This window comes from Amblyomma mixtum, chromosome 3 (genome assembly GCF_055824585.1).
Source record: "Amblyomma mixtum isolate Tamu chromosome 3, ASM5582458v1, whole genome shotgun sequence".
NCBI lineage: Eukaryota > Metazoa > Arthropoda > Arachnida > Ixodida > Ixodidae > Amblyomma > Amblyomma mixtum.
The window spans coordinates 305,858,868-305,881,219 of record NC_143014.1 but is presented as its reverse complement, the minus strand read 5'-3'; the positions used below and the strand labels follow the sequence as shown (position 1 = coordinate 305,881,219).

The 22,352-nt window shown below is 43.7% G+C and overlaps 1 protein-coding gene and 1 pseudogene across 1 annotated transcript; one reads left to right on the top strand and one right to left on the bottom strand.

Annotated features, from left to right (window-relative positions):
* Positions 1–494: 494 nt before the first annotated feature.
* LOC149355488 (uncharacterized) lies at positions 495–8,778 on the bottom strand (annotated as a pseudogene).
* Positions 8,394–22,112, top strand: LOC149355487 (uncharacterized). The gene is made up of 6 exons (XM_089576126.1): positions 8,394–9,033; positions 10,353–10,447; positions 15,035–15,280; positions 18,624–18,695; positions 20,528–20,759; positions 22,003–22,112. Exons 1-6 carry the CDS (start codon positions 8,841–8,843, stop codon positions 22,110–22,112), a joined length of 948 nt encoding a protein of 315 aa, XP_089432252.1. The 5' UTR covers positions 8,394–8,840.
* The last annotated feature ends 240 nt before the right edge of the window (positions 22,113–22,352 follow it).

Below are 22,352 nucleotides of genomic sequence, written 5' to 3'. Positions count from 1 at the left end.
GTACTTAAGTACTTAAGGGTAATGGAATGGATTCCAAGAGAAGGCAAGCTTGCAGGGGGCGGCAGAAAGTTAGGTGGGTGGATGAGATTAAGAAGTTTGCGGAAATATGGTGGCCGCAACTGGCAAAGGACAGGGTTAATTGGAGAGACACGGGAGAGGCCTTTGCCCTACAGTGGGCATAGTCAGGCTGATGATGATGATATGCCCAAGGCCGTGGGTCTAATCCGAACCATAGCGGCTGCATTTTAATAAGGCCAAAATGCAAAATTGTCTACGCATTCTACGATGTCGGTGCATGTTAAAAATCCCCAGGTGGTTGAAATTACTCCATAGCCCCCCAGAAGCAACCGTCAATAGCCCACAGTTTTGCTTTTTCATTTAAAATTCATCAATCATATTTATACGTTGCATTTTGTACCACTGCACTGAAAGAGGTTCTTGGTTCTGGCCAGCTTTTGTCATGTTCTATTGGTCGCATTCTTTTAGCTGAGATGTCAGTCACGCTCAATAAGGTTGGGCAAATCACATATATATGCTGTATCATCAGCTGGTAATTCAATCAGAAGGCATGGTGCAAGGATGTCACTCAATTTCAAAACAGAAGGAGTAGTCATAAAAGACAAAAAAATACTCGCTAATATGTCCTGGGAGCCTGTGTGTGCTATCTATACAAACCAGTTTCTTACAAAAAAAACAGCACTAGTGGCTTCACAACAGTCGTGAATTATTTCAAAAATCCTGTCAATGACAAAGTAGTCATTGTCTAATGCTCTCACTGCTGTGCTGTTGGTTTTTTTTGCTTTTCTGTACATTCTGCTGTGCAACACTGTTCCCTTAAAAGCAAAACGAAAGTGTTCATTTACAGCAATGACACGACTGAACATAGCATTCAGGGCAATGGTCTCCTCCGCTGACAGGCTAGGCGTGCGGTTGAAATAGCCCAAAAGACATGCGCCATCAATATGCGTAGCAGCAGCAATTAAAGGCTTAGCCAGTAGGGCATTGGTGAATTCCTGCACTTTTCTTTCGAAAATGTGCAGTGTCGTCATGAGCTGCAGTTGTTGCAGCATCACCGCGCGTTCCACAACCTGGTTTGGTATCCCTTTTGCACCTGTTATTGTCTTCACAAGTCTGCCGTTTCCACTTTCAAAGACAAATGCGCTGTGGCCCCACAAAGGTCCAAAGTTTTTTGCAGCTGTCACAAGATGAAGCAGCTGGTGCACATTAAAAGTCATCATACGTGGGCCGTAGAGTGTTCTTGTCCTGGACAAAAACTCTTGCAGCAAGCGACCTGCACAAAAGAGCAGCCATGCTCACTGTGAAAGATTTCCGCACAAAACCTAATCTTTTAAGTGTTTCCTTCTGATTGCGCTCTATCACACCACTGTTCCAACAAATCGGGCGTGCTTTACCATTTACAAAACATTTCTTGCAATACCTAACAAATGAAGCAAAATCAAAACTGCTAGACTTGCTTAATTGCACTGTAAAAGGCATCTTAATATTCATTTGATTGCCTATTTTTTTTGCTTCTGAAGAGGAACTGCCACAGCGTGCATGGTAAAAGGATTATGATGTCGCCATTTTCAAGCAATTTTATATCATATAGAGTGAAAGCGCATTAGTTCGAACTCGCTAAATCAATATGCTGCTTTACTCGAACTGGCAATTTCATCCCATCAACATCAGGAAACGCGGCATCAGCACAATCCCTACCATAACCTTGTGCCCACTTCCAGAAGCTTAAACTTCAGCACTAGTCTAAGTTCAATAGCAAGCTTTGTTCAATGCTCCCTGACCTCGGATGAGTTCTGAAATTCAGACAGCACCTTTATCAAGAAAAGTCTTGAGGTAAGAAGGGACCCCTATCTCAGCAGCTTCATCTTCTTTCTTGAAACCAGGTGGGTTCCAGTTTCTCATCTTAATGTTTACCAAACTAAAAAGTGGCTGAAGGTCAGTAGCAATTCCATCAAAATAACATGGTTATGTCCTATGGAAGTTAACGCTGATGAATAATTCCTCCTTTGAATATTTTTGGGGAACATGCGGCAAAGAACTCGTATTTGTGAATGAGCTTCTCAACAAAGTTTGTGCATTCATTCATGATGATGATAGACTCTCAGTCATGACAGCTTTACGTGATTTAAAGCAGTGGACTAGTTGGTGTTTACACTGGAAGGACAAAGCAGTAGCACTAAAAACAGGAACGACAGGATAGAAGAAGACAACACAGGCGCTAGCGCTTGTGTTATCTTCTTCTATCTTGTCGTCCCTGTTTTGAGCACTACTACTATATCAAACTTTATGTGAGACATGTGCGAGTGGTACATGCTGAGTGGTCGATGCTTTATTTATTGCTCCCATTTACATAATATCATTCCACCTCTATTCTATCATTCTCTATCATTCTAACACAGTTACTGTACATTTGAAGTCATGCTGCCAAACATGTTTCACAACTTCCCTTTCTCATCTGTACAATTCGCTGTGAATGCTTACATACGTGCAATTTGCAGCTCAATGCCTTTTTGTAACGTTATAAATGCAATACAATTTTACAGCCAATAAAATGTATAAACTTACCAGCGTGATGCAGCTGTTCATCAGTCAACTCTTCCAAAAGAGGTGTGAAGACTGCTTCCACAAGCAGCATGAAATGATTTAAATGCCGCTGGGGAAGAATGCCTAAACAACATGGCACAGCATAAAACAGCAGCCAGTGCCGCCACTCGCTTGCCTTCCAATGGCAGCGTTCTTTAATCGAACGTGGCAGCCTTGTGAAGCAGTGTGGGGGCTTGATGGCAAGCAACCTGTTGTCAAGCTGCTCCAATGTTGTCGGGCGCCCTGAAGCAAAAAGGAAGAGATGTGCAATTTAAATGCAAGTAATTGAATGAGCCAGCCAAACAACACCGCTTGCAAACCATTAAACAGCAGCATATTCCAAACTGAGCCTGTGGCTTTTTCAATGCAATGTTGTTGCTGTGTGCCATAAGAATGAAGATAGCACGAAGCTGAAGCATTCATGTTGGGAACAAATCATAAAGGTATGCCTACCCTAATGACCTTGCTTCCTGATAACAACGGGTATTTAGTTCAGGAATCCTAAGAGCAGATGTACTGCAGTTAATGCTTGACCATCAGACATAACTAGTTGAGCCCACTTATAATGATTACAGTTATAACGAGCACTTGCCTATCAGAGGCCAGTGCTACCATTAAAACATGTATGATGGCAGTGTCATTTCGTCCAAGATAAAACAAACAACCATGGCTGCCCCACTCACAGTGAACAAGGAGGTGCTGTAAACTAGCGACACTTGTCAAACTCATGCTTGCCGCAACAAAAGAGCTGCAAGACATCTGTGACACCCCCTACCCCATACCTCGAAAGTGGCAACCCAAAAAATTAGAAAAAGCCGCATTCAGAGTACGTAACCACCAACCAAGCACGCTCTTACTGGGGTTCAATGTCAATCATAATATGTGTGTATTCCAGCTAGGCAAAAGAAGGAAAGAGTGAAGCAACTGTGGAAGGAAAGGCATGAGAGGTGCAAGCCAGGGGCAGCACTAACAACAGATATAATGTATGCACGTTTGCTGAACTACTAATGGCAGCAATTTGGGAAATTTGAATGCCAATCATGCCGTATGCCCTGCTGGCCCCATCAGTCACGTGACAGGCACTGCCTGCCCAACTGGCTGGCTGCTTTCCGCACAGATACTGTGTATAGGCAGAGTGTGGACAGTAGAGTTCACAAGCTCCGCATGCACATGTGCTGTGCTAGCTTCAATGCTCCATCAATACCATGCATCAACGATGACAAGGAGGCCGAACTACCACCGTTGGTGCGTATCACACCCCTCAAAACTGAGAAGCTTGTATGCATGCAGTAACACGAATTAGTACAGTAATACCTACCTATGTAGAAGGGTTCTTGGCTGTTGCAAGAGTCAAGCCAGTTATCAGTGAGGCACCTGGTGACGCCAAGGAGCACGCAGTGCATGTACTCCACTGTCTGCCCAAAGACCACGTTGAAGTGCTTCAAGTGAGCAAGTGGCGATGGCCCCTTCACTCCATTTACTGCTTCGTTGACTTCGAGAGCAATCTTCATTTCTCGAAGCATTCCCTTTGGTGCCCGCTCGTCATTCACCGTGGCTTGCATGTATCGCTGCCCACCTGAAATAAACAGACTTTGATTTTATAACATCGCAGAAAATACAAGTGACTTGTGGGGTAAGCAGGGTTCAGCCCCGCCGCGGTGGCTCAGTGATTACGGCGCTCGGCTGCTGACATGAAAGACGCGGGTTCGATCCCGGCCGCGGTGGCTGAATTTCTTGAAGGCGAAATTCTAGAGGCCCGTGTGCTGTGCGATGTCAGTGCACGTTAAAGAACCCCAGGTGGTCGAAATTTCCGGAGCCCCGCACTACGGCGTTTCTCATAGCCTCAGTCGCTTTGGGACGTTAAACCCCAATAAACCAAACCAAATATTATAGCAAGAGAACATTTCCCACTGATACACTACTGTCACCAACAAACTAAGGCTACCACTAGTATATATTTTTTCCTGAAAATTTACGGGCCCAAACATACCGTAATTTTTAGCAGCACATCTTTGATACTAACAGCTTCCAAAAGCTGACAGTTATACAAAAACAGCCTAAGAGTCTTCCCTTCTAAGGTGAACTCAAAAACACATGATTAGAGTTCAGTCACAGCTCCGCACAGCATGACGACAGCAATGGCCATTTTATTTTGCCTGTGCAAGAAGCTGAAGAACAATGAAAACTGCCTGCACGAGCTCATCAGTTTGCATGTACCCGACATACGACGCATACTTGTTAACGTTAAAAGTACACGAGCATGTACAGTGCATTAGCTTTTGCACAAAATCAAAAGCTATGAGTAAAGACTAAGTAGGTCTTTCGCCATGTCTTCTCAATGTCTACATGTCTTCATGTTGGCTATGAAGAACTGCTGCAAAGGCAAAGGAGAGAACTTACCAAAGGCAAACCCTTTGACAAGTTTCGAGAACTCGAAGAAATGAATGAATGAAGTTTATGTGCAATATATTTGCCTTGTGAGGGCAGCAGAAGTATGAAAAGGCATTCAGTGGATTGGCTAACCTAGAAGAAAAGACTCGCATTCAGGGTAGGGTCAAAGGTGCAGGGCATAACATTAGCACAGAACTGCCCGTTATGCTGTAAACAAATTGTGCATAAACTCTATATCTTCAATTTATTAAGATAAAATGCCCATTACACCTATAGCAAATTCTATACTTTATATGTGCACTCCTGATGCGAAAGTTCTGCTGCCAGAAGATATGCAATCTTCTTGCAAGGCAAGGGAAAGAATTACTTAAAGACGTTATTTAACAACATGCTCGTATAACAACAGGTGACCTAATAAATACATCGAACTTATCAGAGTACTTTACCTTCGAAGTGTTCTCCACAGGCGTAGCACCAGGGGCAGCCAAACATTCCGTTGAATTGCACCATGTTGCAAACGGCAGCCCGAGCAGGAGCATCTATGCAACAGCATACAGCATACAGTGCTGATCTCATTGTCGTTGAAGCTTGATCCCAGATAACACGACCCACTCTGTTCACTTCATCAACAAATTTCGTCATGAACAGGGTCATATCAGGGTGCCTTCCAAACCAAAGGCCACCAACCAAACAGTTTTTCATCCTGAGACTGGGTGGCAGCTCGTTAACCAAAAACTGTATGGGCCACACTGATGATGAAGAGGATTTGAAGACGGGGCTTCCATCTGTGTTGACAGTTAGCGTCAGGTCCATCCAGTTCAGCTGATTACTCTGGCGTAGCTCCCTGCAAATGCTGCCACTTGTGATGTCTCTCAGGGTCGTTGTTGATCTTTAAACATCTTCTTTCAAATTAACAAGGTTTCTGTAGAGACCAGCTTTTGTTCTTGCTATCAAAGTCTTCAGCTGCTCCTTTAAATCCATAATAACAAAAAAATTCCCCTTCGCCTTGAGGGATCTCACATCACTTGCCAGGACACAGGCAGAGCACTTCATTTTGGATGTCCCACTCACTGGCTTGAGCAGGTTGCCACAGACGCTGCAGTAAAAAAAATGCTTCGCGACCCGCTTTGCTCTTGAAGCCCATAGCTTCCTAAACAAGTGTTTTGATCGCGGGAGCACATTTCCTCTAAAGCCAAAAAGGCCATCAATGAGAGCCAGCAGATCATCCAAAGCAACCCAAGTAAGCCCATGAGCAACAACAAAGGTCATGATCATTACAATTGCAGCTGCCTTGATTGTCGTAGAGCCAGGTAACGTTGCTGAATCTAAATCAGCAAAGCCAGGTGCCAGGAGCTCATTTTGATCCAACAGTGAATCTAGGTTTTCGGCTTCCTCCTCAGATTCACTGCCACTTGTGTCGTCGTCCTCCATGTGTTCACTGTCACTTTCATGAGTTGGGATGTCCTCATCAGACCATTCAGCATAGTCACCTGAAAATGTAGATCTGGAGCTCGATGGCGACGGATGACGCGGTTCATAAGTAGGTTCAACTGGTTCAACTGTGCGCTCAGTCCCGGGGATGCCCTCATTGGCCACTTCGGTTCTGTAGCCTGAAACAGGAGTATTCACACCGGACGACGGCTAGCCAGTACACGATCGCATTCCTCCACGTGTTCAGTGCCACTTTCAAGGGTGCCCTCATAGATCCTTTCAGCACTGCGCCCGCCGGAAGGAGCAGGTGTCGAGAGAGATGGCCCTGTGTTCGCTGTCGAACTGCTGGCACTGGACGACGGCTGCGCCGGTACACGGCTGCATGTTCCCGCGTGTTCATCACTTACAAAGGGGCCGCCCTTGTAGACGCCTTCAACACAGTGCTCACCTGAAGGAGCAGATGTCGAAACTGACGACGTTTTGTCCGCGGTCGAACTACTGGCACCATGAGCGCGTTCTGAAGGATCGCCTCTTGACGCTGTCTCCCCGGCAAGAACTGCTCGTTTTCGCTGCTTTTTCTGGTAATCCGTGGACTTCGGCACGACAAATGGTTCATCTTTGTCAAGATAGCGCTTACGTGTCTTTTTCGTGGGACGAAGACTCATTTTGCTGCTTGCTGGCTTAATAACAAACGCAGCAAGCGGTTATGGTTGCAGCAAAGACGGTATGGCGCAACGACGGTAGCGACAAAGGAATGAAAATTCAGGGGGCACTTTGGGTCTCTAAAGTGCTGCAAGGTGAAAGCATTTCCTGGCCACTGTTTGTTTTTATTTACTTTTTTATTTTTCATATTTTGTTTACAATTTATTTGTTGCTCCTTTTCTTAATTTTGTTGTTTTTTTATTTTTATTCGACATCTTATTTTTATTTTCTTTTTATTTTTGTTTATTTTCTTATTTTTATTTTTATTTCCCTTTTCCTGACTTTACTCCTTTTATTTTATTTATGAAGCCCATGCATTCACTAGATGCGCCTTTATGCATGCTGGAACCTTGAGCCTTTTAAGCAGTGACGCCGGAAGGCGGACGAATCTGCCGACGCGTCTGTCGACACGGCTGCCGACGCGTCTGTCGACACTCCTGCCGACGCGTCTGTCGACACTTCTGCTGACACGGCTGCCGACGCGTCTGTCGACACTTCTGCCGACGCGTCTGTCGACACGGCTGCCGACGCGTCTGCTAACGACAGTATGAGGCATTAAAGGCTTTCGCCTTAAAATGACGATAAACACCAATGTTTGTCTCTTTATAAAGGGTGGACATTACAGATCAGATAATATGATGATTATGATGCGTTGGCTAAAAACTAAGCAGTTCGTTGTCTCAGACGAGGTGGTTGAGGAGGATAAATGATAAACATTATTCGTCTGCCTGTGGATCCGCGTCGTGGTCCTTGCCTTGCAAGGCACCGATATTTGGTTTAAGTGATCCCTCACACCACTCCCAAGCTCTCGCTCGCAAAAAAATATGTATATTAAAGGCGCAGTTGACTAAGTAATGAAATGTCATAATTGATGGTGTGCGGCTTATACATTAGCAGAAACTGTGTTAGAGAACTATTAATAGTGGTTTTGCGAGAACGTCATGCATGCAAAACTTATATATTACTACCAAAATTCCCGTTTGTCACAGCGCTATATTCGAGTCATATCCGCCGTGACTGTCATGTTCTTCGTGCAAGTATATGTGTGCACAATCGGGCGTGAGATGTTGAAAGCAGGCACATTCCAATTATGTAGGTCGTCGTGACTTGTGTATGTCTGTCTCTCTCTCTCTCTCTTTCTCCCTATGTGTGTTTGTGTGTACGCATGCGTTAATGTCATTGCGGCACATGCTGGTACGAATGCAATTTTTCTACCACTTTAATCTCAGCACAAAGCGTCAACAACACCTACACAGAATGAAGATCCAGACACGTTCGATTAAGTTATATTTAATTGTTTATCTGGCTTCCCTCCTTTTTTATTTTTTTGTTAGTCGGGAGGGTGCGTGCTATTCAGTTGATAAAACTGCGGCCTGAAATTAAGGCTCAGCTTACTGTTGCGTGGTAGACCATGACTGTTGACCCGTTGAGACTCATGAGCACTTGCACACTTGCACGTAATATAACACGAACTGTGCACATATACTGTTTCCTCTGGAATAATAGCAGGGAATTCTTTTTCTGTGAACAACACGACAAACCGCACAGTATGAACGAGTCTTCCTGTCTGAAGCAGACGACATAATGTCGCGGAAAGCATGAAAAACCAAACAAGCCGAAGCCATCCATAGCCTCAGACAGTTCTGTAGACATCGTGGTTTGCTCGGTCGGCGTGCGTCGTATTTTGGAGCTTTTGACTGTGCACATTTGTAAAAATGGAAAAGCCACAGTTTGCCTATGTGGTTTACGAAGATGGAGGTAAAGCTGTAGTTAGTGTTTCGTGCATAAAAAACTACAGCCCACAGTCCGTCAAGGAATTGGCGAAAAATAAGCAGGTTTATTGGTGCGCCAATAAAACAACCAAAGACGACGAGGGCTACTACGTTGGGCACATCGAAGAACTGGCCGGTAAGTTTTATGTCTGCAGTTGTATGCGTTTGGCGCATAATTTTAATGCGCAGTGCTTTTTTTTTTGTTAACCCATGGCGATGAAGAGCTATTTACAACAGGCCGCTGCATGTGCTCCAAGTGGGCTGCGTTGTTGAGCATGTGCCATCACCCCGCTTTAAACGTTCCTGTCAGAAAAGCCCCGTCGTGCTTGCCCAGTATTCAAGTTGCCCAAGTTGCGATTGATTACATGCCGAAATCCCAGCACCTCGAGGGCCCACTGGCCTTCTTTGTTTTCCTTTCTTTTTGTTTTTTCTTTGTGATGTTGCATGCATGCATATCTTGTAGTGCTCCTATACAGGGCGTTGCACGTAACATAGATATGTGAAAAAGATATTCTTTGGCATCATGTTGGAGCACTGTCAGCGTCGCCCTAGAAGTGCATCAGCACCTCTGTCTGTAAGAGGGTGCACCTCCATCTGATAGGTAGCCCATTGTAAGCCGAGTCGTCACTTGAAAGTCAAGAAAGGGAAAGCAGTGAAGTGACATTGTTATTGTTCAATGCAGCCTCAGTATATTTTTTTGTTTATCATTGGGAGCTGATTGAAGTGAGCGTTGGTTGTTCCTTCTGTTTATTTGTTACCCAGCGCGCTGGTCAGTAGGTAGAGTGCTACAGTAATGCGAGAGTGCAGTGGCGGGGTATTTTTAATTTTAAGGCGTATCCTTTTGATGTTGTAAAAAAAGTGGTGCAGGAAGTATGTTGCTACAACAAACTGAATAGGCTGTTTGTGGCCTCCATTCGCATTTTTGTTTTCTGCTTGGTCTCAAACTGAATATTGAAATTACAAGTACTGAAAGCTGTGCAACGTAGTCACAAACAATAAGTCCTTTGTTTCACCCCTTTATGGTGTTGCACTTCTTTTAAAGCTTTGGCTGAAGTTATGTGAAACATTGCTTGTGTACTATCCGGGACAGAAATCTCCAGGACTTGTGTGAGCAGTTGATACCTATGTTAGCCAGTGTGATGGTGGAAGTTTGACTCACATACTTTAAAGTGTGGCAGTCAGATGACATGATTGTTTTTATACATACCACTTATGCATGCTTTTGAGGCATCCTAGAGACTTTCGACATCAATATTACTTATGCATTTTTTTATAAACAGTGATGAATGCAGTAGTGCACTTGTGTTTGTGCTTGGTGTGTGTATTCACCAGCCTTTATGCCCTTGGTGTTCTAATGACATTCCTTATAGCAGCTCACTGCTTGCATGAACAGATTTTACTGCAATGTGCAACGTTGGGAAAATCCCTATGTGAAATACATGACCCTGGTTTCAGTGACAAAACAGGAACTGGCCCGAAGGTTGCAAAAGAGACGCATTCGGTGGCCCGACAGTGTCTTTGATGGACCAGTGTGCGGAACGTCTGAAAAGGTAAGTTTGTGGTGAGGCTAGTTTCAAATTTAAATAGTGAAATCGCGTAGTGGTTATATGCAAGTGCATAAATGACAGCTTTCGGCTTGTGGTCCAATTATACAAGTGGGCATACCTGTGAAAGCTATTGTCACAAATGCGGGATAGTCAACATTCTGCAAACAAGTTAAGCAAGAACCTCATGGCATGTACCCCTGTCATTCATCAAATTTAACGTGATATCCAACTAATTACATCTACCACAGCACAAGAACACAGCAGGATAGTCCGTCGCGTTGGCTCAGTGTTTATGGTGCTCGGCTACTAACTCGAAGGACGCGGGTTCGATCCTGGCCGCGGCGGTCGAATGTCTTTGGAGGCAAAATTCTAGAGGCTCGTGTACTGTGCGATGTCAGTGCACGTTAAAGAACCCCAGGTGGTCGAAATTTCCGGAGCCCTCCACTACGGCGTCTCTCATAGCCTTAGTCGCTTTGGGACGTTAAACCCCATCAATCAGTCACCAGAGAGGGACAAAACGAGGGTGCACACTACCATATTGTGTGAGACAGGCACACTCTGATGTGTTCCGTTTTTGGTTTGTGCTTGTGTCTTGTGCTGCTATTTCTTTTCTTTGGTGAACACCAATCATAACTAATTCACGCATTCGCTTCCACAGATGATGTCTGCTCAGATCTGATCTTTTTGTAGTTTAACAGAAAATGTTAGTTGCATTTGCTGATCATATATCGCCACACAACACCTACTAGTGCATTATTCAAAAAGTCACTACTCTGCGCAATTGCCTGCATTTCATTTCAATGCTTGTCCTCAGCGCCATACAGTTAGGGTGTTTGCTTCCCCTTAGCATGAAGAATTTGGTTGGTTTGTAAGCAAACGCATGTTTTCATTGGTAGAAAGAGCTGTGTTAACGCAGTACTTTACTTTTTGGCGTTGCTGACCTCTTACCTTTTTATAATTTGATAGTCCCTGGGATTGTGTCTCAGACTTGCATGTGCTTCTGCATGTTTGATATCTTGGTAGCGTTTTCCTATAATTTCCTTCAGATTCACTATAGCATGATTTTTAAGGTGTATTTTGGAAAGGTTTGATGTTTTCATTGAAGAATTTATTGCTGTGCATGCATTAGAAGCATGGTATTAAGTTTGGGCAGTGCTGTTTGGTGAAAATTATGTCAAGTTTGTCATGTGACAGGGGAGACAGCACCTCTTGTCTTATTCCAATAACCCTGCCCAGAGACCCACATATGCCTGCCTGCTGTAGTCACTGCCTGAACCTGATAACAGTGCATTGCCAAAAATTTTATCTTGGGAATAATTTCAGCAAGTTAAAGTATCCCAAGGTGGTCGAAGTTATTCCCAAGACCTCCACTACAGCACCTCTTTCTTCCTTTCTTCCTTTCTTTTTTTTCTTTATGCCTTCCCTTAGGCTGCAGTTTGGGTGTCCACCGAGATAAGTGAGATTACTGCATCATTCGCTTTCTTTAAAAACCAATTTTTTACCAAGATCTGAAGACAAATTTTAGGTAATACAGTTGGCACAGTTTTTAATAATAATTTCATCAGTTAACGAAAATGTGCAACCTGATCTGCAATCTTAAACAACTGTAGTCGGATACAACTCAAGAACGAAGCGGCTTTTCCGTACCAAAGGATCCCCTTCCAGCCAGCGGTGCTGGCTGATTCTCATGAACCTGCTAATGTGACAGTGCAGGGAGCAGTGCACGAAGTGGCAGTCTGCTGCTTCCTGCACTACCACACTAGAGGTTCATGAGAATCGACAGACTCCATTGGCTGGAAAGAGGTCCTTTGGCACGGAAAAGCCGCTTAGTTCTTGAGTTTTATAGGTGTTAATTTTAATGTGGCATTTTTGTCGTCACTTGTCATGAATTTCAGCGGGAGCTGAGCCAAAAAGAAAGGAATACCCGCAAGAAGATGGCAAAAAGAAAAAGGCTCATGGAAATTGGTGTCGAGAGCAATTCATCTGAAGAGGAATGCGGAGAAACCCTTTCTCCAAAAGGAAAAATCATAAAGAAACTTCAGAATGAAGTTCCTGTGTTAAAAAAAAAAGCTTGCACAGGAGCGCCACAGAAACGACAACCTTAAACAGGAAGTCATTAAAGGAATGGATAAGACATTAACACATAGTGTTGCACCACCTGCATGTGGCGTTGTTGTGCATCCTTAATGGTAAAATATGTACACAAGTGTTTCCAAAAGGGAAGGGGGCGGCACCAACAGCACATTTCAGTGCCGGCCTTGTGGGAGAAACAGAAGAAAATGCAACAATATTTGTTCCTCCCTCCTCCACATGCCTATAAGGGGACGCTGATGTCTCCTCACCTATTTGTGCGTGCCTATTGTCCGTAATGTTACTTTCTAGGAGGGGACATGTAGGAAATGTGGGTTTTGATCCCCAGTGCCCCCAGGTATCTACCAGTGATACATTCGATGCAAGCTTTCCCTGGCCTGGTATTCGATGTGCTTTGGGTGATATGCTGGGGAAATAAATCTTTGACCATGCATTTGGTAGCTGAAAACACCATAAGTCTTGGCACTCTTTGACCACAGATGCCCTTGCAGTACAAAAACTCATCATCAATACTTTCTGGGAGAGGAACTGTAAGCTGTATTGGTAACGCAGTGTGGTGCATTACTGGTTTTTGCTAATGTAGTTAATCTAAATCAGTTGCATCCATAACTCAGTAAGCTGCACAGTTATTAAAAACATGAGCAGCGCTGCTGCATTTCGTGTTTTTGGTTATGGGTAGAGGTTGGACTTATATCAAAATGATTTTTTGCAATTCACTTTTAACCAAAAAACCTTAGTATTCTTGACATGTATGCTGCAGCTTGCTGGCCATTGAGTAGAAGTTACACTCAAAGGAGAAAATAAAAAGGTATTAAAACCAAGGGCATGGTGGGGTGGTGTTGCTGTTGGGTGCAGTTGTGCATTTTTGGACATTGTTTCGCTGCCTTACATGCCTCTACAAATCAGGAGGCTCCTCTCTTCGCCAAACGTCTAGGCTAGTGCTGTTCAGTGCCATGGCATATAAAGGCTGCTGCTTGGTTAAGTGGGCTTGTCTACGCCATGTTTGAGGGTCTTGAGCAAGCTTCATGAAAAAGTACCATTTTCTGTCTACCTCAATGGTTCAACAGCAGTTTCATCGCTGCAGTCAACACTTGGACCATGTGATTTGTCACCCTCTTTGTCAACTGTGAGCAATGGCCTAAGGATAACATGAGAGCCCAGTTTGCCACTTTTCTAGTGACAGCCCAGTTTGTGTTTGTCTGATGGTTCTATCATTTGACTTTTGCTGGTATTTTAAATGGAGACCTCTGCGACAAGCACAGCTGTATGTACGACGATATGTGCGTTAATTGCAGGTAAAATTTATGCCAGTGCTGAAAAAATGGTTAAAATATACTGTGACTTTATCCCTGGGGAAAAAAAAGTTCCTGCAAATAAAAACTATATTTGCTGAAAAAAAAATAAAAATTGCGCACTGAAGTAAGAATTGCAAAAGTATGGTCAATTTAAAAAAAATAAAAACAAAGTCCAACCTCTATCTAGTTGTAAGACTATTTGTCAAGTGGATCTGTAGCTGTGTTGAGAACTTGATTATATGTAGTAAACAGTGTGTAGAGTTGTGTTTGCAATGACCTCTCTGAGAAAATAAAGAAAGCAAAATGCATGGTTGTACACGTTAACCCTAGGGAAGGCGAGAGCAGTATTGTAGGTCATTAGGAGAGAGTAAATTGAGATTAATATAAGGTCATAAAAAAATGTGCTCTTCATTGTTTGCTGCACTACCCATCCTCTTGTAGATCTTTGGGAATTTAATCACAATAGTTGCAGTACCATGCCCCTTTAGGTGTTCAAGCTTACATCAATTTTTTTTTCATGTTTTCAGAGTTTTGTGGAGAGATCTGGATTTAAAAACTGCTTGATTGCTTTCTAGCTCCAAACGTCTGTTTCATTGTAGATAACCTATATAAAGTAGAGTAGGCTACTATTCAATGGAAAAAAGATTGTGCTGCCATCTCTCTTCCTAAATTATGCACCACGAAGTATAAGCTACCGGCACAAGGCAGTGTCTTCCACAAGTACGCTGCTCTTGCACTCACTAACCAGCCGGACAAGCCTGGAAGCTGTTGCCTAGCATGCATAGCTTCCTCTCCGCTGTAAGCGACTTGCGCCACGAAATATATATGATGCGTACAGGTCTGACTTGAGTCCCATACAGTGCATAAAATTTGCTTGCAAGTGTCAGTTGCTTATTGGCATCACATCCACTGCGGCTGTGTTTCGATAGATATGCTTTAAAGAACCCTTCATGGCTTAATTAATTTGGAACCCTACACAGCAGTGTCTCTCATAGACATATGCAGTTTTGGGATGCTAGCAAGCTGTGACCAAGTAATCATTTGACATCCATTTGTTTTTGCTTGCAGAAAGCATCCGGCAGGATATGAGCACATTCCGTAGGATGTGCAGATGCTCTCGAGAAAAGCTAGAGGTATGGGCATTCCAGAACAGTGGGGCCAAGATGCATATGCCTAATTACCTCCTCCTACTCTATTTTTGTAGGGAGCAGCGCCAGAAGATGCTATCAAGCGCAGGCTGTTTGGAATAGACCAAGCTACAAGTGGCACGTTGGTGCTTAGGGCTGTTGAGCCGAATCAACCCATCTCAGATCTTGAATTAGTCACTGAAACTAGTGAGATGGGTGTGTGTGAGAATGAGAATTGGTCTGGCCGAACCGAGGCTACTTTGACAGACGGGCAGTACCTGCAAACAGCCGTGGCTGAGCCACCACAGTTACAGGCAGATGAGGTAGGTCTTACATTGTTATTTGAAGCTATATAGCCACCTTTTGTATGAGAATATGTTTCTGAGGTAGAAGAAAGTATTATATTACTTTTGTTTGGCAGCCACTTACCAAAATGTCAAGCTGTTTCTTTACCAGATGTCACAATTCAATTAATGCCAACTCTCTCCAAATGTCCAAGAGGCCTCAGATTTTTGAACCAACTTTCCCATTTACAGACGTCACAGTACCTCTCTTGATTGCGCCCAACCTTTACTCAGAAATAAGTTTTGTTCACAACTCTAGTTGCTAGTTTGCCCAGTACAAGCAGGAGCCAAGTGACAACACACTACAGCAGCTAGCAAATTTTTTGGAGTTCAAACAATGGGCTAGCACTGATTGACTGCGGTAATGGTCTATAAACACTGTTGGAGCATGCTGAAGCAGGCATGCCTTGGATTTGCTGGGCTTGTGTTGCCGTAAAAAGGTTTTTGTTGGTGCTAACTGATGAAGCATTTTCTCAAGCTTTTGTATTGTTTGCTCATATTGTTCGTACTGTTTACTTAGGGGAGGTAGTTATCTCATACATGAACCACAAAAGTGAAATAACTAGAATAAGACTAGGGTGGAATGCATTTGGCAGGTACTTTTAGAATATGAATTACAGTTTTCATGTATCCCTCAAGAGAAAAGTACAAAACAGTTGTATCTTACCAGTACTCACATTTGGGGCAGAAACATGGAGCTAACGAAAAGGATTCAGCTTGAATTCAGCACAACGCAGTGAGCTCGTCATCAGCCCGACTACGCCCACTGCAGGGCAAAAGCCTCTCCCATGTCTCTCCAATTAACCCTGTCCTTTCCTAGCTGTGGCCATCGTATCCCTGCAAACTTCCAATCTCATCCGCCCACCTAACTTTCTGCTGCTCTCTGCTAGTATTGCCTTCTCCTGGATTTTATTCCATTATCCTTAAGGGCCAGCGGTTATCTTGCCCTCCCATAACATACACAGCGGAATCCCATTTCTTAATTTTGACTAGGAGGTCATTAACCCGTCACTCCCTCACCTGCCCTGCCCTCTTCCGGTCTCTTAACGTTACACCTAGAAATTTTCTTTCCATAGCTCGCTGCATTGTCCTTAACTTAAGCTGAACCCTCTTTGTTAGCCCCCACATTACTGCCCCATAGGTGATTACTGTTAAGATACAGCTGTTGTATATTTTTCTGTTGAGGGATATTGGTGAACTGCCATTCATGATCCGAGAGAACCTGCCATATGCACTTCACCCCATTCTTAACCTTAGAGTTATTTCCCTCTCGTAAGCCGCTGCGGTGGCTCAGTGGTTATGGCGTTCGGCTGCTGACCTGAAAGACGCAGGTTCGAATCCGGCCGTGGCGATCGCATTTCTATGGAGGCGCAATGCTAGAGCCCCGGGTGCTGTGCGATGTCAGTGCACCTTACATAACCTCAGGCGGTCGAAATTTCCGGAGCCCTTCACTACGGCGTCTCTCATTACCTGAGTTGCTTTGGGACATCAAACCCTTACCATTTCCCAAACCCAAACCAAAACCATTTCTTTTTTATGATCCGGATCAGAGAGCTATGGAAAGAAAAAAGATAGTTGTAACGGTAGGAGACAAGACCAGAGTGGGTCAGGGAACAAATGAAGTTAAAGGCATCTAAGTCGAAATCGGGAAATGTGCATGCACAGGGCATGTAAATGCATAGGAAAGATACGTAACCGATGGCTACTAAGCTAACTGACTGGATTCCGAGAGAAGGGAAGCATTGCAGGGGGCAGCAGAACGTTAGGTGGGTAGATAAAATTAAGTTGCTTGTACAAAATCGCCATAGCCAGCACCGGAGTAGATTAATTCGAGAGATATGGGAGAGGCCTTTGCCTTGCAGTGGGTGTAGTTGGCTGCTGCTGATGATGATTATTATTTTCATTCCATTCCAGAATGGGACACTGTCAGTGGACATGCCTCAAAGCCGCCTGGATGTAGACCCTGCCTTCGGCATAGATACCGTTCAGGAGTTAATTGAGTTTGTTTAGAGAATTTCTCATTGCGTTTATGATTTTACTGTTAACAGCTATTTCCCAGCTTGGAGGGATTTAGACACCAACTTTTGAGGCTATACAAAGCTTATTATGGGCTACCTCGTATGTAAGATCACCTGTGGCCAAGTTTGGATGTGAGCAGTGCTCAAAATATATTTTAATTCACCTCCAAAGAGTCCATAAATTCCCTTCACATAATCAGTCAGCTTGCTCCAGTTCGTCAAAATGCCTGACGGTGCCGCAGCAGTAGCAATCCTGTGGCACTCTTCATTTTGTGTTGCACACTTGAGGAATGATATGTGAGCCATTGTGCACCATGGCACAATACAATAAAATGGTTGTGTGTGCGTGGCTGACTTGTTGCAGAAACAGTTCATATTTAGAACTTAATTCACAACGATGTGAGAAGCCAACAGCCACAGAAACCAAGGGACACAGGGAATTTTTTATTTATTTATTTATTTTGTGCTGTTGTTCGATATAGAATATTACTGAATATGTTATTGCTTAAACCTAATTGATTAGAAAAGCAGAAGAAAAAACACCCACATGCCGCCGGTGGGATCCGAACCCAAGACCTCCGAATTACGCGTCCGGTGCTCTACCGCTGAGCTACGGCGACGGCTGTCAAATCTTCTGCTTTCGGGGGTATTTATGTTTACAAATAACCTAACCTTGGGAGTGTTCACCAGCGCCACCCACGCTCTTAAGCGGCAGACGTAGCACGTGCTGAATTACCGCTGATGTGACGTAGAACGCCATCGAACGGCGAGGGTGGAAGCTGCGTGAGAACCCTCTTATGCTTCCTATGGCGTCAAGGCTGCCAGAACCGAGGCCCTCGCTAAGCAATTAAGCAAACAAGGAATGGGGAATGAGGGGCTCGTTATAAATATGAGAGAAGCCAACAGTCACAGAAACCAAGGGACACAGGGAATGTTTTATTTATTTATTTATTTTGATGACAATGAGTGGTACCATTACTATCTCGGCGCAGCCTTCCGGCTAGATGAATAGGAACAGCACGTGACTTTCTTTTTTGTTTTAGCTTTCTCACTTGATTAATGTAGCACCGATCCTGGCTAGCCTTAGCATGTCATGTTGAAATTAGCCGAGCGACATGCCTACAGATGAGAAAGAGCATCCGATTGGCTGCCTCGATCCAAGATGCTCTCCGTAGATGGCACTGCAATGCACGTTTGCCTTGCTCCGCTGCTTTCTGTGTGAAGCGCACACTTATGCTCCTGATAGTACATCTGTATGACTGCAGTGACATTTAATCCATGTTATACTCTTTTTTTTGCTGAAGGCACTGCAACCTGCAGAAATGGCATCCTGCAGTGCCACTACCAACCAGGTGTCCAATGTGTGCGTCACTCAGGTATGAATTGAGATTGCAGTTCGCCACTATATTTCGTAAAATTTCATGATTTTTACCTTATTCTTCAACTAAACTCCACGTACGTGTGATTACCATTACATATAGACGGTGTTGCTTTTTCAGTTTACATAGGGATATTATGGTGTTTAAAAAGCTTTTAGGGTAGTGTTGTATTTTCATGTTTTTTAACGTTGCAGAACTCTCATTTGACACATTTTCTGAGTTATGCGTGTTATGTGTTGTTTGCGAACAGAGTTAATGGGGAACAAAAGGAAGCACACTAGAGTTGGCGAAGCCGCTTGCAATATCTGAGCGCCTCTCTTCATTCGGGTCATGCATATCTGTACTGAAAGTTCAGTGATGTTTAGTGCTGTACAAAGTGCGTTCTCCATGCCATGCACCATTGTGTACAGTAAAACCTCGTTAATGGAGATGCAAAATAGAAAAATCTCCAATTAAATTCGAATGTTGGCTTAAGTCCCCCGCCAAAAAATTGCCAAAAACAGTTTGCATTGTAATAAGTATATCGGATGAAAAATGCGCTGCGGTTTTGTGCATTTCAAGTGAGGAGTGTCTAACACTGTGGGCTGAAATGGCCATTAATCGGAGCGCGTTGTGGTTTAGTGTACAAGAATGTATTAAGCTTTTAGTTTATTTTAAAATTATTTGCTTAAAATGTATTTGCTTTGTCCCCCACCCCCTTCTGTAATGCCTCAACAGAGGCCTTTAAGGGTAAAATAAATGATGATGATAAAACAGCCGCCGCGTGGCTCAATAGTTATGGTGCTCAGCTGCTGACTGAAAAGACGCAGGATCGATATACCTGGGGTCGGCTTGTACATTGAAGAATGCAGTCTAGATAAATTTTTTAGCTTGGCAAACAAGGAAGCTCTTGCTTTGTAACATCACACTCAAGGTGCTTATGGAGTATTGATGTACGCAAGACAATGTTTTCTGTTTTGGGCCAAGAGTTTATTGATAGTAGTTGGATAATCATGCCTAGGTCAAGGGCCGCACCAGTCTGCAATTAGTATCTCAATCCAAAAAAAGCGAATCCTGGTAAAGTATTCTTTTTACAAAGATTTTACAGTGCACTTGGAAAAAAAATGTTTGCCCTTCCAGTATTCTCCTGGAATGAGTGTAATGGCCATTCAATATTTTTTAGGTTGGTAATAGTGACACATGGTGAAATGTACCGATGTTTCATTCCTTTAATATCCTGTAGGGAATAAAAAATTGGTAGTTTTTATGCCTGTTTTAGGCACTGATGGTATACCTAGCTATCACATCTTTTTGCCAATTTCTCGCATTGCATGGTACATAATTACTTAGGCCTTGCATATTTTCCATGTTTTGAATTGCGTCCTTAAAGGGTAGCCTTGTGTTTTATGCTGCATTCTTTTTGCAGCTTTTTGCAAATGTATAGCAACTTGAGTGGTACCGAATTACTAAAACTTCAAGTATTATTTCGTGAGCATATATGCTATAATTATCCCTCTTGTGTCTGAGGTCTTGGTGTCTTAAAGTGTAAATGATATTTGGGAACTTAATGTTGCTAAGGAAGAACACTGCTAGGGGTACAAACGGCATTTACTTTTATGCGTGCTTCTGCTATTTGTGTTCTAATGTCTAGATGACATGGGAACACCCGCAGGGTGTACACGGTGTACTACAGGGGTGCTTTCATAAAGTTTCAAACTGCAGCTTCATCATGCAGATGCAAAATGTCTGATTTGGAAGTATCATTTCTGTCATCTAATCTCTTGATTCAGGTGAAACATGTCGGCATTGGGGAGTTACTGCACATAGCACTCTTTTCTTTGGCTATGCAGGTACTTATTAGGCCTGGTGTCCAGATCCCGTCTGACAAGTGGCAGCACCTCATGGACCAACCGAAGGATAGCCTCTTTGTGCGGGAAGCAGCGAAGGCAATTTGGGGCATCCAGAACCTGTACAACAGGAGCGTCACTGGAGCCCCTTGCCGCCGCTACCTGCATAAAGAGGGCGGCCCTGAGACCACCGAAAAGGAGGCACTGACACCAGTGAAGCTTGATGCTCTGAAAAGTGCGTGCTTTTCTGTCATAATTAAGCTTAGTTTTCTTGAATTAGACTTGCAGGTGGATGTGCAAACTGTGGGTATGGCAAAAGGGCTGAATTGTATTGTGCCCATATTGCATGACCTGAAATTGAGTAGTGCACTGTGATGTTTGTGCGCACTGCTCAGGCTGCTGCGTATGCCAAGGCAGCAAGGAAAAGGATGTTTTTTGGGTGGTGCTGCAGTTGTGACTTGCTGGTTGGTGCACTTTGTACTTAATAGCTGTCTTTCTATCATCCTGAGCTAATCGGTACTCATTACTCTAGCATACTAGGTGCCAGCTGCACTTTGGGCTAAAGTTTCGGTAGGTGCACTTTCACTGGAAGTTCCCAGTATATGAGGCTATTTTCTGTAAGATTGTAGCATATATGTGCTGCTGTGGTTTGTGAGTTGCAAGCACAGTAGCTTTGCATGCAAGGCAAACCTGGTTGGTGGATAAGCTTTATTGCTGACATGGCAAACATGAATCATAATGTGGTTTTGGGTTAGTGCAAAGTATCGGCAGCATGTTCAAATTGCTCAACTGAACTGCATGTAGCTCGTTTGGGGTATGCTCCAGTGATACGGCAACATGGTGTGTCAGAAGGCACAGCACCTGTGGTGTGCACAACACCACTCGTATGTTTTGATCCAGGGGTCATGTGCTAGAGTGGTTGGCTCTCAGGTTCACTGACTAGGAGTGGCTACCTTGTAGCGATGTGTGCCAGTGATAGCTGTTTCACCAAGTCAACCACTTGAAAATGTGCCTCCAGATCTGTATAGCAGATTAGTTTTCACATGCTCCCCAGTGGGCACTACAGTGGACTCCCTTTAAACAAAACTCGATGGGGACAAGGAAAACTGTTTCATTTATTGGCAGTTTCATTTAAGGGTTGTGACCCCCCCCCCCCCCAAAAAAAAAGCTGTGCAAGGTAGTTTGCTTTAGGTTGGTATGCCACCGCTTCCCCAAGTAGTCATTCATCCTGGTTAGGCTGCACATGTGCTCTGAGCAACCCTCTTGCTGGAAGTACTGCGGGAGTAGTTCAACTGCCTGGCATGCCTCATTAGTTGACACTAGGGAGGTTGATGGTTGGCTGACAGAGGTGCGCAATTAAATTAGCCTGAAAGCATTTCAGGTGTAAATTGTTCTTTCCAAGCATTGAACGTGCTTTTAGAGTTGGAGATATTGCCCCAAAACTACTTTTTGTCTCTCCTTTTATTTTATTTTTTCAGGTGCTTTTGAACAACATCTTGGGAATCACCCAAGTGACATCCCTAGCACGAAGAGACGTGCCAGTGTGAACAGGCACCTGGTTGATATGCTGAAGGTATTGAAGCGCTGAAAAAGTAAAGCTTTTTTTCTCATCTTCACTTCATATTGGCTCCTGTATTTCCTGCACATTCGTTTTCAAAACCAAAAGTGCGAGATTATGGTTTTGAAAATGCAACACATTTAAAAAACAAGCATTTCATAAGCAAATGACATTGCCAAGTGCATGTCTTGTTCATAGTACAAGTCACAATGTGTGCTTATAGCAACAGTGTAATTATGCAATATGTTTTAATAATTGTGCACCAGTTGC